The following is a 15,315-nucleotide window of genomic DNA, read 5'->3' on the forward strand; positions in this document are numbered from 1 at the left end:
CTTGTTACATCTAGTACCCTAAAGTCATCTGACTTGGGAGCTGCTAGCATAATACTCGTTACATGGGTCGTAGTCTTCTTGAGCAAAAATGTTACTTTGTGTGAAAGGCCAAAAGAAAAATTCAAAATCATGCCCACACGGTTTTATAAGGGGCAATATAGTTTACGTGCTTAAATTTGTTTCGTATGTGAGCCTTGCTTTTCAGGTTTCCACAAATATTACACACCCCATTTTCAGATATGTTCACTCTTCATAACAAGAGGTATAGAATACTCGATCACCCTCTATCTTACCTTGTGATTGTCGGAATGAATTCACTCGTGTGAACTTATTTTGTTGCACTCTTGTTTATGGTTAAGTGGTATTGCTCTTGTTGGAAAAGCTATGCGAATTAAATCTGTTCTTAGCATTTGGATACAACCTACTCATTGTGTGTTTGCATTTCATTCTTGCATCTCTCATCACATGATCACACTTAGGGGGAGTATTAATACTTGGACTATCTTTCTCTGATTGATTCGACTTGGGCTAGTGTCTACTGTGCAACATCTATTTGTGATCCTCCTTCTACATAGCTTCCGTTGCATAAGTCCTTTGGCATTCTATTCAAAAAGGGGGAGAAATGTGATGTGTGATCTGTTGGATTTACATGCTTTGTTTAAACAGTGGTAACATTATTCTATCTTGTGTATTTTACCAATTGTGTGATAAGTATTTCAGGAATGAATGGATGAAGAGTTGTGATGTTCTTCTTGTACTTGTTGAGGGGGAGAGTTTGTCCTGATTTATGTTTTGTATAGGAATGCCAAAGGGGGAGATTGTAGGTACAAGTATTGACATTCCCATACAAAATAGGAAAGTATCTTTGAGGTTTAATGGGTTTAATATATTTTATTTATTTAAAGATATTTTTCTGTGTACAAAATTGTGTTATTGATTGCCTAAGTATTTAAGGTTTTGGTGTCCTTATTTGTTAATTATCTTTAACACAAAAGAAGGTTTCCTTGCAGAAGTGGAATTAGGTTAGAAATATGTTTTATTAGGTTTTGCACGGCATCTATTGAGAGATTGGAGAATGTATGCAGCCATATAGAGGACCATGCACGCAAGAATTAGTTGGAGTCTTGCTTGGTGAATATTTGGTATTGAAAGTTTCTTTCCTAATTAAAAGTCAATTAGGGTAGAATATTTTTATATTAAAAAGATTGTGTTGGTCTCATATAAGGGGTGGCAGATGCATGGTCAGTGGGGTGAGTTTCTGAAACGCAAGAATATTTTAGGTGTCTTGCATGTTTGCTAAGTATTGAGTATTCACATGAGTCAAAAACACTTGGTCCATGTTTAAGTGTTCTTGATCATTGTTTCATATGTATAACTTCTCTTGAGATCAGTAGAGGAGATGTGAAGGAAGAAGAGCGATATTTGGAGATCGTTCACGGGAAGAAGGAGTTCAAGACCAGGGGCGGAGACACGTTGGGGCACGGTGGGTCCCGTGCCCCAGTGAGTTTTTTCAAAAATATATATAATCTGGTTTCACATTATAACTAAGTGCTGCTTTGTCATGGTGGTTGAAGTACATACATGTGTTTGGCTAGTCCTTGGTTCGATTGCTGGTAGCAGCAATGTGCTTATTTTATTTTATTTTTTTTTGTTTTTTTAAACATTAATACTATTTTTCTTCTCAGCAATGTGCTAATATTTTTTTTTATTTCTTTCTTTTTTCTAACATTAGTACTAGTATTTCTTCTCAGAAAACAAAAACATTAATAGTATTCTTTCATATAATTTCAAAGTTCAAAGATAAATTATATTTCCATTATGAAAAATTGTCTAAAATCTAAAAACTATAAGTTTTATTAATAAAATATGTCATTTTAAAATAATATTGATCTTTTTTAGCACAAAAATAGATATTGATCTTTCCCTAACCTTATTCTAATTATTATTTTTATTACAATTTTGATATATTTTAAGTTTAAGTTTAAGTTTCATTTTTTTTTTTAACTTTCGAGTGCCGCAGTTGAGACAATTTTCTGGCTCCGCCACTGCTCAAGATGGAAGACAAACTTCGGAATAGTTTTTGCCTAAACATTGTAGCCGAGCTAGTGCTATTCAAGTTTGTAAAAGAACATATCCTTTTGAATAAGATGATTCTTATTTTGGGTTCTCAAGAGTAAGAGCCCCGCAGTGTTTTTAATTTAAAAATTTGAGGTTTTCACTGCGTAACCAAAAATCTGGTGTTCTGTTCGTTATTTTTGGTTTCTGCCCAGTAAGGATTGATACGTGCCTTGCAATCCTCGTTTTCCAGAAAACACATTCTGTCCTTGTATTTTCACATATCCTTTGATCTAGACCTTCATTTTAGAAACCATTTGCATGTGTTGAAAGCTTATAATGTAAGCTTGATATCTGTACAGTTTCATACAATTTCATGTAAGATTTAGTGGTTAATTTTGAGGCTAAAAACAGAGGTCTGCAATCTGTTATTTTTGACCCAGTTTTCTTTTTACTAAAGACTGTACATTTAGGCTGGGTATTTGAAGTTGGTATCTTCATGAAGGTTTCAGTAGACATCTCAAAGATCATTTCAGAATTGAAATCTCATGAAAAAGACTTTTCTAGAGTAAGTTATGATTTTTCGAAGTTGAGGGTCTGCATCAGGAAATTCTTCAATTGTCACTATGTTTCTGTTTGTTTCATATTCCTTTATTCAAACTTGTTCACACACTGAACATAGGCATTCTTAATTTTCCAACAAAACTTATGACTCCACTTTCAGACTTTATTTCAGATAGTTATGTCATTGTGAAATTGGCTATCCATATCTGTTTTTCGTCATAAGAAATCTGCAAGACATTTTTGGTTGGTTAGTTAGCACTTCAAATGAAATCTAAATGGTTTGAGATTTCAGGTACCATTTTCTTAAGACATAAGCTCGATATTGAAGTATGTTCTTAAGGAAGAATCATAGTTTTGTGTTTAAAATAAATTATGTGCTTATGCATAGGAAATGTGAATTGTAGTACTTGGATATTTATTTTTTATGCAGGAACATGTATCTATACAATAGCTTGGAATCCAGGTAGGGGGATCTGGGGAACCTCTACTCAACTGTATTGTATGCATATATGTTGCCTAACATGTTTGTTATGGAATGAATGAATATTTGATGCAATTACATTGCGAAGTATATATTATCAATTGATGCATCATCCATTGAGTACATATGAAGTATAAGGGTGGCGATGGTGATATGTGTAATGTTATCGGTATAAGAAAGTTTGAAATTTATTTTTTGCGTAGTTGAGTCCATAACCTCAGCAGGTACCAGATCCCAGGTATGCCCATTGTTAATGCGCAATTAGTATAGGATTGAAAGGGTAATTCAGGACTGGCGAAAGGGGCATGGACAAGATGACTAGCAAAAGAGGGTTAGGGGGATTGATTTTGGGTGGGGGTTAGTTCATATAGTTGAGTACTCTAAGTCACCTTCGTGGTAAAATACATGGTATGAGACATGTAGGCTCAATTTATTCTGCTGTGTGAATTAACGGAAAAAGAACATGCATTCATGCATACCATATGATGATTGTGTGGTTATCATTGGTTTGAAGAGGAATAGCTCCCTACTGAGCTGTAGATTGAGCTCACCCCTTAACAGTCTTGCAGGTTATTAAACACAAGAACTATGAAGATTAGTGATCGAAAGCAATTAGAGTTAGTTGGAGTATTGCATATGTAAGATCATTATTCCGGAAGTGAGTACTCTTAGTGATCTTGAGTTGGATTTATCCTTATATCGAAATGAGAAGTCAATTCCATTAACAAAGTGTCGATTTTATTTTCTATTCGTTTATTTTTATTTTTACTCACACCTCGGATTTCGGGAAATATTTTAAAAAAAATTGACCCGGGTTCGGGGCGTGACACAAACCCTCCAGACGGTGTGATCTGATTTGAAGCGTGGAGTCGGAATCAAGCATTTGAAATTCTAAGGTTATTGATTTCTTTTGAGTTATTTTCTGAATTTTTCTCTTGTTTCTAGGATTTTTTGTAGTTAGAAAAGTTGTTGGGATGTTGTAAGGAAGATTTGGCGTAGGTCTTGCAGCCCAAAGGGGTGGTCAAACTGGTGGCGTGTGAGGCCCACATGCAGCTAGGTGGCGCGTGAGAGTGTGTTGCCTCTTCTGGCTTTCTACTTTAGCTCATTAGGTAAAGCAATTTATTACGAGCTTGTGGGTACAATTTGGTATGTATACATGGAAGTTTGGTTCGATAGGAATTTTTGAAGTTTCAGGAATTCAGGTATGAATTCACGTTAATCTGACCGTTAGATTGCTTTGATTTTTTTATTAAAATAATTAAGTTGGCGAAACTCTTAAAGTTTGGGTCGATTCCGATGTGATTTAGGAACTTTGAGAAATTTATTTAAGTGGGATTTTCGGGTTTCGTTTTAGAAATTCATATTTAACTTCATATCCTTCGATTTGTCGTTTACGAGTAATAATTGTGCAGGACGACATATCGAGCCATTGCTCAACAATGAATCCTTACGCTTGGCTGCTTTAGCTGTATTGTGAGTGAACTTTTATTTTAAAATAAATGCATGTAATTCTTTTTCTAAATGAATGTTTTATCTTCTTTATGAGCATGTTGGTTTTGGGTTTTGGATATGATTTATGATTGGTGCCTTGGAAGATTTTTCAAGAAGATTTTAGTTTTAAATTACTTTAGTGAATTTACATGCTTCCGAATTGAACTTGTGAATTTAGTCATGACATATGATTTTTGGCAAATAATTTGGATTTGATTTTTCAGTCATGATTTACAATTTTGAATATTTGTTTCTGAGAAGTATTCTGGATTTAAGTTTGTTTATATTTACGATATGGAAGATGATTTCCAATGGATATTTGAAATGTGATTTCATTTGTTACTTCAGGAATTTCTTAAATCTCTCAATTTATGTTATCATTTATAGAATTCTTAAAGATGCTGATAATCGCATTGGCTCAATTTACGTTTCTTGAATATATGTTCGATCGTGAGCTTTTTTAGTACAAGTCACAAAAGAAAAAAAATATACACAAAACCCTAGGAGAGTATTTCTCTCAACCTAGTCTTCTATGGCACCCTAGCCTCTAGCCTCTTGCTATCGCTTCCTCCTCTCCATGGCCTCCATAGATGCCGTCACAGCAAGCTTTGGTGCTCTTCTTGCTCTCGCAGCGGGTGGTAGTGCCCTGGATCTGGGAAAGATTGGCGGTGGTTCTGTTTGCAGGTCCTCCCAATCTTTTCTACTTGGCAAACCTTTGATCGAGGATGACAATGATATGCCTCTTGTCACTCTGAAGAAGAAGACGGGTAGACCGCCGGAAGTAAGAACAAGAGCCAATGGCCCAATAACTGCAATTGGAGGTTCGGTTTCTAGCCCTAGAGATAAGGGCAAAGGAAAGCCTTAGGCTTTCTTGGTCTCTTGCCTACCACTTGAAATTGGGTCTTCTATTACTTTCTTCTTAGTTTACTCTAGTTGTACACCAATTGAGGTCTCTAGGCGACTAGGTTTACTTTTCAAAGAGGGGTTAGTAGTGAGGACTTGATTTCTTGTTGTTTAGGCTCAATAAGTGAGCGTATGTGTTAACAGTGAGGGTCACCTGTCTTTTGCTTGGCGGCTTGTGCCATTTAGTTTTTTTTTAGTATGAGACAACATCTGATGTACGTGCCTTCTGACCATGGATAAGTAATGAAGTTATCTATTTTCTAAAAAAATGAGCTTTTTTAGTACAATTGGGAATTAGACTCGTTTTACCAGCTATTAGTGATTACATGTGAGATTTTGGGGAAGTACTTTGTAATTTTTTCGGATTGTTTTCTCACCATACCTTGGTTATATTATTGCATTGCTAGCTAGCTTGTTTATTATCCGCCTTTGTGGCCAGATGAACCATTGCCTTGGTGGCAACAGCATTATAGCTCATCTGCTTTTGTGGTGAGGTGAATAGCTTACCTTATTGGCAAGCTCAGCGCAGCCTCGTATTCACTCCGTCTTAGTGGCGTGACAATACCATGAAAGTAAAGGAAATATTAATCTGGGAGGCTCATTATCGTATGGTGACTCTTCTTCCCTTGTTTTACTTCTTCTATTTGACCAATGGAGCGAGCTTGTCCAAACTTATGAGTTCTCGGTTTTCAAATCTTGTTTGAAAGTATTAAAATCTTGGGAAAGTATCTTGTTAATTTTTTTTTATTTAAGAATGTTATTTTTGTCCACTTATGCTAATGTTTTTAAAATACTTTACCTTGAACCATTCGGTTTTAAATGCCCAGTTTGCAAACTAGACTAGTTGAGGTCGGCGTATTTAGAGTCGAGGCATAGATAGCGATACCACTTCCATCTTGTTTGAAATTGGTGATCTTATTTCTATATTATTATATATCTTGTGAATTTGATTGCTCTGATTACCAACCGCTTGTGTAAATTGTAAATTTGAGATTATTCAGATTTTTATTGTGTTATATGATGGTTCTGGAGTATGGTTGTGAACAGTCCATGTAGGCTTCAGGTGTTAAGGATGGATTGTATTATTTTAAAGTGTTAAATTGTTTCTACAGGTTTTGGGTAGCTCATCTTTATGGATGATTCTATTGAATTTTCGATAAAGTTATTCCTAAGGTGGCCCTAGAGGCTCAACTTGAATTTCAGGATGAAATCTAGAAGGGTTACTGTCACCTAAACCATAAGATAATTCATTTACTCGTCTGTGAATTTACTTCTCCCTGACGGTGCTTAGACAAGGATGTCAATAATGAGTGGGGCGGGCAGTTTGGACAATTCGGAGATAATATTGGCCAAAATGACAACGTAAATTGTAGTGGCTGCTTGTTATGCCGCTCGAGTGCAATGGCGGAGGCCGAGATAAGGGCTATTATGTTAAGATAGAGGTTAGATGAGGTTGTGGTGGAATCAGATGCAGAAGGCTTAAGTTCAAGGCTGTCTACAGAGGCAGAATTAAATTGAGGGGATGATTCATGGTATTCAATCTCTTCCGAGTTAACTAGATATCACAATATCTTGATCCCAATATCAAACTAGGGACTGAGGGCCTTTGATCCCACGTCGTAACATTTACATTTTTTTTTTTCTAACTCTAAATTTGCTAACTTTTTTTTTTTTTTGATGATTCAATTAGCTAACGTTGATTTTGACATCAATGTAGACATGTAGTACTAAAATGGAGTTTGGATAGAGATTGCAATGGTTAAGTTGAAGGCTGCCAAATTTGGTTTGGTGAGCCACTACTTCAGTAGTGGATCTTTGCTAAACTTATTCCTCCATTTTGTCCAAACTTTTTGGTGGTGTCTTACATACTGTTTTCCATTAGCAATGACATATCAATTTCAATAGAAAACAATAACATGTGCTTATATTATTGCTAGTAGCTGCCATATGCCCCTTATCCCTTGCTAATGATTCATGAATAGGTCATACCTATGCTTCCATCACAATGGATACAATAGGGAAGCCATAGTTGAACAGTTCAAGAAGTTGACCAACGTACGTACTACCTCAAGTGAGTTCAACTTCAACATCAACTTAATAACATGCAGGAATAAAGATTATGGAGTAATGTTCTTTTTGGCAAAACACGTTTATATATTAAAAGCAAACTAACACATAATATCATACTACCGGCTTTTCCTTCAACTTTGGGGTAAGGGCTTTGCTTGCGCAAGTGTCAGGGGTATGGTGGAGTTGTTCTGACCGTCGTCATTCATGATTTGAATGTAACTCCACTGCCGTACATTCCAGATCTCAATGCCCCGAATTCGCCGCCATGTCACATTTCAGATTATTCAGATGCTTACGCTAGATGAAATGTCCTTAACAGTTTGCTTTATATATGAAACTAACAAAAACACATAATGAAATATTCAAGAGGCACGATAAAAGATCTACCTCAGTTCACATACTCATTTTGATGTTAGTACATGCAAAATAAGAATGCCAATCAGGAACTTGGAGACAGTGGAAGTTTGAAACTCAAGATAGCATCTTGTGATGTTTTTCGGACTCAGCTTCAATACGTAATTGAGTATTTATGCAACGAAACACAAACTTTTGTAGTTATGGAGTAGTTACACATATAGAATAATTCCTTTGAGCAAATAATAGCCAAAAAACTAAAACTAAAGCTAGTTGCATATAGAATTTCCAGCAATTATGCATGATCAATTATTTAAAATGGCATATGAAAAATTATAATAAAAGCATATGATAAAAAAGAAAAAGAGAAGAATTATTTAGGAAAAAACAACCTTTAACTGGCTTAAGAATTGCCAAAGAATAGTCCAACTTATTCAACTTCAAGGCAGCGCAAAACGTCAAATTAACTTCCAACTTTCCAAGTCTTCAACGGAAGAAAAAAGAAAGGAAGAAGATTTAAATGTTCTGGGTTTCCCAACTCATCTTTCTTCATAAAGACTTCACCTTTCTATTTCTCTCCCTTCCAATTCAATACCCTTTTGATTCTTCTTCACCTTTCGCGCCACTGTTGCTCTGAAACTTTGATGGGTTCTTTCTAATTCCAACTCTCTTGGGGTCTTTCTGGAGCTTCTGAGCTTTTTGACTTGAGGGGGGCTCAAAGGTGATCAAACTCCGTCTCTTTTTGTTGTTGCAAGAATCATGCTTTATGTATTAGATTTTGATTATTCAGTGGCTAAATTCAAATGGGTAGTTGTTGTTATTGTTTCTGCATCAGTAGTTTGGTTTGCTTTTCATATCTCGATCACCTGTTTTTGAGCATGAGTTGAGATTTTGCTTGATTGAATCGAGTGAAACTGTGGAAGCTAGAAATCATGACATGTTTTCTTTTCTCTTTTCCATGGAATTTTGTATCTTAAGCTACGAAATTGTTATCAGCCTTTAGCCATCTATATTGGTTTGATTGGAGACACACAGGTTAAATGTTAGTGTGATTAGAAATGCTAAATATCTTTTCATTGATTCTATCAGTTCAGTATTGATAAAGGTGGCTAAGGGCAACATTTCTGGTTTTATGTAGGGTCCTCGACCAATAAGATCAAATGGGCATCCAATCTGGTTTTATAATTTCATTGTTAGGTTAGTTTTTGAGTTGGGTGATCCTAGCTGGGAGTCTTACTTTACTAAGTGCTAGACTTTGGAAAAGTACAGAAGGCTAAACCTCTCTGGTGCAGCAGTGTGTTAGTCGTCATCTGGGTGTTTTCCTCTGTTTTTTTTTTTTTTTTAGATTATAAAGGTGCAGGGTTGGAGGAGCTTCGGGGTAGAGTGTAGTTCTTGGCAGCTTTATGGGCTTCTCTGCTTTGGTATAATTTAGAGACTATAGCATTGGTTATATTTTGCTTGACTAGAGGGCAGCTGTAGTCTATGCATAGGGATTATTGGGTGGTTCATATGCATAATTTGCTCATATTTTGTTTTGGTATAGATTTCTGGTCTCTGCTGTTTTTCTTTCTTTTTGCTTGTGAACCACTTGTCCACTTTTATGGTTTCATTCTTTCTAATCTAGAAAATTATTTCTTTTCAAACAAAAGAAAAGACTCTCAACTAGCTAGTGTAGAACTTCCTTTCTTGTTGGATAAATGTACACATGGCATAACTCCTGTATGCCATTATTTATGTATTATTATTTTTCACGTAGCCCTTGTATCCTGTGAAATATGTTTGGAACCAGTCCGTGTGTTGTCTCATAAGGTTTTTTCTCCAATGTGGGAATTTCAGTCTGGGATCAATGCAGGAAGTCAGAGAGCATTCAAATGTTCATGGTTTGTCCTGGATGCTCTCTCCAACTTGGCATTGATTCCTCACTGGAGTCCGGCTGAAGAATATCTCTTTTCATCATAAACATTTCCATCTCTCTGTCTCCCTTTCCTGGTCTTTCCTCTTATCATTGAATTTAGCATAAGCCATAAGTAGTAATTAACTTTTCTTGTATTGCATATAGGTTTTGATTTTCAATGAAGCCTTTTGAAAAGAATGAAGCTGATTTGGAAGATGGAAAGTTAGACAAAGACAGAGATAAAACACCACGAAGTAATAAGGTGGTCAAAATACAAAACCAGGCCCTGTTGTCTGGTCTCGCATATTGCATATCTTCCTGCAGCATGATACTAGTTAACAAATTCGTGCTTTCCAGCTATGATTTTAATGCTGGAATTTCTTTGATGCTGTACCAGGTAACTATCATTATTAATTTTGTTACTAGAAGTACAGGTCATATTATTTTTCTCTTTGCTCAACTCTATTTAATCAAAAACAATACGAAAGTGTTTATAAATTTAACAATATTGTTCTTCTGTGGATGCAGAACCTCATCTCAGTTATTATTGTGTCTACATTGAGTTTGCTGGGAATAATATCAACGGAACCACTAACATGGAGATTGGTTAAGGTCTGGTTGCCTGTGAATGTTATATTTGTTGGGATGCTCATTACAAGCATGTTTAGGTATGAAGTGGGTACATATTTTTATCTATTAAAGGCCATCTTGATGCTTAATGATGTTTAGAAATGGTCTATGACAGTTTATCACTTATTACAATTAGTGCCAGCATCCATCTTGTTCTATGTAAAAGTTTTCATTCGTCCTTTATACAAGAACACTTCAAAAGCAAGCTATGCAGCTCTCTGATACTTTTCAGTTCCAAACCACATACCTAACAGGTCACAAACTGAAAATATCATGTTTTTGATGCATATATGATAGGTTTGCTGCATTGCATCATATCTATTCTACAGTTCGGCGATGGATATATCTTCTTTTAATCTCTGGCTGATGAGTCTCTTAGATAGGGTTTGCTCATTACTGGGTTATAATCGTGGTGCTGTTCTGATTTTATATATATGTACCCGCTTTTTGAGTCTCCGTATTTGGTCACTACTTAAAACTTCATGCCTTTTCCTTTCTCAATTTTTACTTGCATACTTGTCATGTTTGCAGCTTGAAGTACATCAATGTAGCGATGGTCACAGTCCTGAAGAATGTTACTAATGTGATCACTGCTGTTGGTGAAATGTATCTCTTTCAGAAGCACCATGACAGCAGAGTATGGACTGCTCTGTTTCTAATGGTATGTTGTTCCGATTCACTTGACAAATGTTTAAATTGTGATTCAAAATTCAAAGTCAACTGTTAGTTTTTCATCTTGTAGTTTTTTGGCTTGTTGCTGCCACTTGAGAGCGCTTGTCATATCTTGCCTTTCTTGGTCATTATTTGCCTCATCATATCCTTTCCGTTATTAAAATATAAAATTTACATTCAATCTTAATTTGTCACATGGATGTCAAAAACAAAATTGTGTATAGGTAAAAAAATCAGTTTCTCAAAATATTTATCATACTACATATTAGTACAATAGTAATTCTTTTTCCCTTTTGTTAAATTAACCTGGATTACAATACACCTTATATACCCTACAATAAAACTAGATACTATGGTAGAAAGGTTCAGATATTTCTTTCTACCATACTATTGTATTTCATAGAATACGGCTAATTCTAGTCTGCCCATTTCATTTAAGACGCGAAATTTGAATCCCTTTCTTTTCTTCAATTAGCCGTATTCTATGAAATACGATAAGTGGTTGCATTTCCTCATACGATAACTGGTTTAATTTTTTTCTAAGAAAGAAGAGAAAGAACTGGGAGTTGGTGCCTACATAACTGGTTGCTTGCTTACCAAGCCATGCTAGCAAGCTCTTCCAGTTCAAATATTATTCTTGACTGATTTTTAGGCCACATCAGTGCACTGGGATAAAATTTGTTCTGTTGATGAAAATATTAAAATACTGCCGTAATTCTCTAATTGTGAGGGGTTGAGTATCCCTCAGGAAGGATGATGTTGTGTGGGTCCACGTGCATACTCATGCATACACTGTGATATAGATAAATTGTATTGCCAAGATAGACTACTACACAGAGAACTCTTTGGACTTGTAAAAAGTAAAAACTGTTACCAACTTAATGTCGGTCATGCCTGCAGCTGCTGCAACTCACTATAAACTTATTTGAAGATGTTCTTTTGTGTGATACAGATACATTTGTGAGTTCTCATGATTTTGATAATGGCATGGTTGGGCTCTAACTTTTGCAGATAATTTCAGCAATTTCGGGAGGGGTGACTGATTTATCTTTTCATGCAGTCGGCTATGCGTGGCAACTTACTAACTGTTTCTTAACTGCATCTTATTCTGTAAGTACATAACTGCATCTTATGCGTGGCAACTTACTAACTGTTTCTTAACTGCGTGGCAACTTACTAACTGTTTCTTAACTGCATCTTATTCTGTAAGTACATAACATGAGGCTTCAATCTGTTCTGTACACATTTAGCATCTAATTTTTTTTTTTAAATCCTGATTCTTTTCCGTTATGCATATAAGCTCCTATGCTGAACTTGATAAATTAGATTCCTTCATCTGTTATGTTGTTGATAGCTAATAATTGTTAGTTCATTCTCATGGTGATAAAATTATGCTTTTAGTGGTGAAAAATATTTGAAGAACACCATTAGAATTCTTGTTTATACACATACAAATTGAATCGGTTGCTTTGACATATTAATTTTCTTGTACAATCGAAAATTATTTAGTTACATGTTAGAACGCAAAATCAACAAGATGTCATAGTCTGCATCTAAAATCTGAAGTAATGTTATAGTTCCATGGTCTGTTTACTGGATTTCTGTTGACATATGCTTCAACTGAATCACTGATAATTATATTGTTTGTGCAGCTGACTCTGCGGAGGGTCATGGATACAGCAAAGCTTGTTACAAAATCTGGAACATTGAACGAGTTTTCTATGGTCCTGCTAAATAACTCCCTTTCTTTCCCCCTGGGGATTCTGCTTATTTTTCTTTTCAATGAGGTTGATTATCTCTTTACCACGTGAGTATTCTGTTTTCTTTTTTTGATATTATTTAACCTTCTAGTAGCAGCAGATAACATCTGTATGGTAAATGCTCTAAATTTTAGGGTTGTGTTATTGAGGCAATCAATGGTTTTAGTGATGAATGTCCCTTTGGGGACATCTGATAAAAATGGAATGATGAATATGGATGGTTGGAGTTTACATGCTATACTTGTGAGCCATGACTTTATTCCGGTTTACAAGTGTGTCGGAGCATTAACTAAGTACTGTTTGTTCATTCACGGTACTTTTGGTCAATGTGATTTAGCTTCAATATATAAAGGTTTATGAATAACACAAAGGCATGTGCAAATGCAAAGGAATGAAATTAGGCACGAGCGCACACAGAAGTCCTCGTTGGCAATTGTAATTGATAAACACTAAATCGGAAATCTAGATGATACGTGGGAAGAGAAAGTTTGCCCTGCTATTTTATGATGTGGTTCCAATGATTTTCCTATTCTTTCTTCTTCCTCCTTACTTGCCATTTATCATCATATGGTTTTAAAGAAATATGCATGTGAGGTACTTCAAAGTTTCTTTTGTCGTTGTTGCTTCTATTTGGTTATTGCTTTCAGCATGAAACTGTGATCACTAGCTAATAATTTGGAACCCAATTTTACCATTTGGCTATGAGCCAGACTCAGGTTGAGAATTCTCCTTTACTTGTTAAATGAAAAAAAAAAAAAAAGAAGAAGAAGAAGTTAGGATTATGTTTTACCATGTGTTTCTAATAAGTTCTTGTTTTCATTTATCCTATTAGACTAATGAATGTTCAATTAAAATGGCAGACCGCTTCTGAGATTGCCAAGCTTCTGGTTGGTAATAACACTAAGTGGATTTTTGGGTCTGGCAATCAGCTTCACTTCAATGTGGTTTCTTCATCAAACAGGTGCTACAACATACAGGTAAGATGATTGTGGCTGATGCACAGTATGATAAAATAGTAAGATTTTGATTGCTCTATTCAAAGCTGGATATAGTTTATTTGAAATTGACTTTGTCAAACTTGAGAGACCGAGAGCATAGTGCAAAAAATAACTTTGCTCCTTTTTTCTCCAGGCTTGATTATTTTGTAGCACAATCTGACCAGCTTGATAACTGCAGTTGTAGTTCATATAGTTTAGATATTGCCTGATCCTACTCTAGATGGAAATATAAAGTTGGAGTTTATGGACTTAAGAATGCTTATGTTCATATTATCCCGGGTCAGTCTCTGGCTTGTTCACTAGCCAGTGAACCCTTGCTAGTAAATTTAAGAGAAAGCCGTAATTCTATAGTATGTGAGAATCATATGATATTAATTTTGTGTTGAAACGAAGGTTTAGCATGTTAATACTGTCGGAATTTGGATGAGGTGTTAGTGATCTATGTAGACTGGACAACTCTAACCGCTGGTAAATATCTGCAGCCTTGTAGGTTCACTGAATAAGATCCCTCTATCCGTTGCTGGAATTGTACTTTTCAAGGTCCCAACCAGTTTAGAGAACTCCGCGAGCATATTCTTTGGTAAGTTCTTTCTCTCAAACTGGCTGAAGAGATTGGTATACTTCTGGATGACCTTGCAGAGACAACCTTGAATTTGTAGCATTACCAATGAAATTTTGCAATTTGTAGGTCTTTTGGCGGGAGTATTTTTCGCTAGAGCTAAAATGCGAGAGAGATCTCAATCCTGAACTGCTTCAACTTGTTTGAATTACTTAATGATGACCATGTTTTGCAATGGGAAAAACTGCATTCTGCTTTAACATCTCATGCTTCAACTCTTGGAAATCATTTAGATATTCTCATGAAGTCTTGTGAAGTGACTGATAAACGCGCAAGGAAGATTTTGCCTATTCGAATGTGCTGTGGTATAGTTTCTGGGTATCTGGTGGAGGGGATGAAAGTTTCCCTTTAACGTCAGCAGGCCTTCGGAGAAATGTTGTATTTTATCATATGAATACCTTATTACCTTACCACTAATTTTTTCACCAATTTGTATTGTGCTGCAATTCATTCCTATGTAATCATCTTTTCTAGTCTTACTGAAACAATAACTCTAATTCATCTGTGAAATTACTAGGAAAAAAAGAGCCTCGTGGTAAATAGTAATGATGAAAAATGGTTTTCCTTTATATTTGGATATTTCCTACTTTTTCTTTTTTGGTTACATAGATGCCTGAAAACAGTAAGAAAAAAAATCTAGCTTTCAGGATCTACACAAACTCTTCTATATCTGATGTGATCATCACTATCCTCCAAATAAGCTGCATAAGCATAGGTGGGAGGGTCATGAAAAGCTACCACACCCACCTCATGATCTTCTTGACAGAGTTAGGGTTTCGGGTTTAGAGTTTAAAGATTATGGTTTTGGGGTTTAGAGCTTTGGT

General features: G+C 35.6%; 1 protein-coding gene across 2 annotated transcripts; it reads left to right on the forward strand.

The window, feature by feature from the left end:
• Positions 1–8,356: 8,356 nt before the first annotated feature.
• LOC133724564 (GDP-mannose transporter GONST1) lies at positions 8,357–15,062 on the forward strand. Of its 2 annotated transcripts, XM_062151326.1 has the most exons (9): positions 8,357–8,639; positions 9,978–10,209; positions 10,341–10,480; positions 10,974–11,103; positions 12,126–12,224; positions 12,767–12,921; positions 13,735–13,851; positions 14,355–14,452; positions 14,561–15,062. In XM_062151326.1, the coding sequence occupies exons 2-9, from the start codon at positions 9,991–9,993 to the stop codon at positions 14,617–14,619; spliced, it is 1,017 nt and encodes a 338-aa protein (XP_062007310.1). In that variant the 5' UTR covers positions 8,357–8,639; positions 9,978–9,990; the 3' UTR covers positions 14,620–15,062. The 2 variants fall into 2 exon arrangements, with proteins under 2 accessions (XP_062007310.1, XP_062007311.1); XM_062151327.1 differs by lacking the exon at positions 8,357–8,639 and having other exon boundaries at positions 10,175–10,209; positions 10,341–10,424.
• The last annotated feature ends 253 nt before the right edge of the window (positions 15,063–15,315 follow it).

Source organism: Rosa rugosa, chromosome 1 (genome assembly GCF_958449725.1).
Source record: "Rosa rugosa chromosome 1, drRosRugo1.1, whole genome shotgun sequence".
NCBI classification, from domain to species: Eukaryota; Viridiplantae; Streptophyta; class Magnoliopsida; order Rosales; family Rosaceae; genus Rosa; species Rosa rugosa.

Bases quoted from the DNA above. Each gene is read 5' to 3' on its own strand.
- LOC133724564 (XM_062151326.1), top strand. From the start codon at position 9,991: ATGAAGCCTTTTGAAAAGAATGAAGCTGATTTGGAAGATGGAAAGTTA. The intron at 10,481-10,973 runs GTATGAAGTGGG...TCATGTTTGCAG, and splicing joins CTCATTACAAGCATGTTTAG to CTTGAAGTACATCAATGTAG. The intron at 13,852-14,354 runs GTAAGATGATTG...AAATATCTGCAG, and splicing joins ACAGGTGCTACAACATACAG to CCTTGTAGGTTCACTGAATA.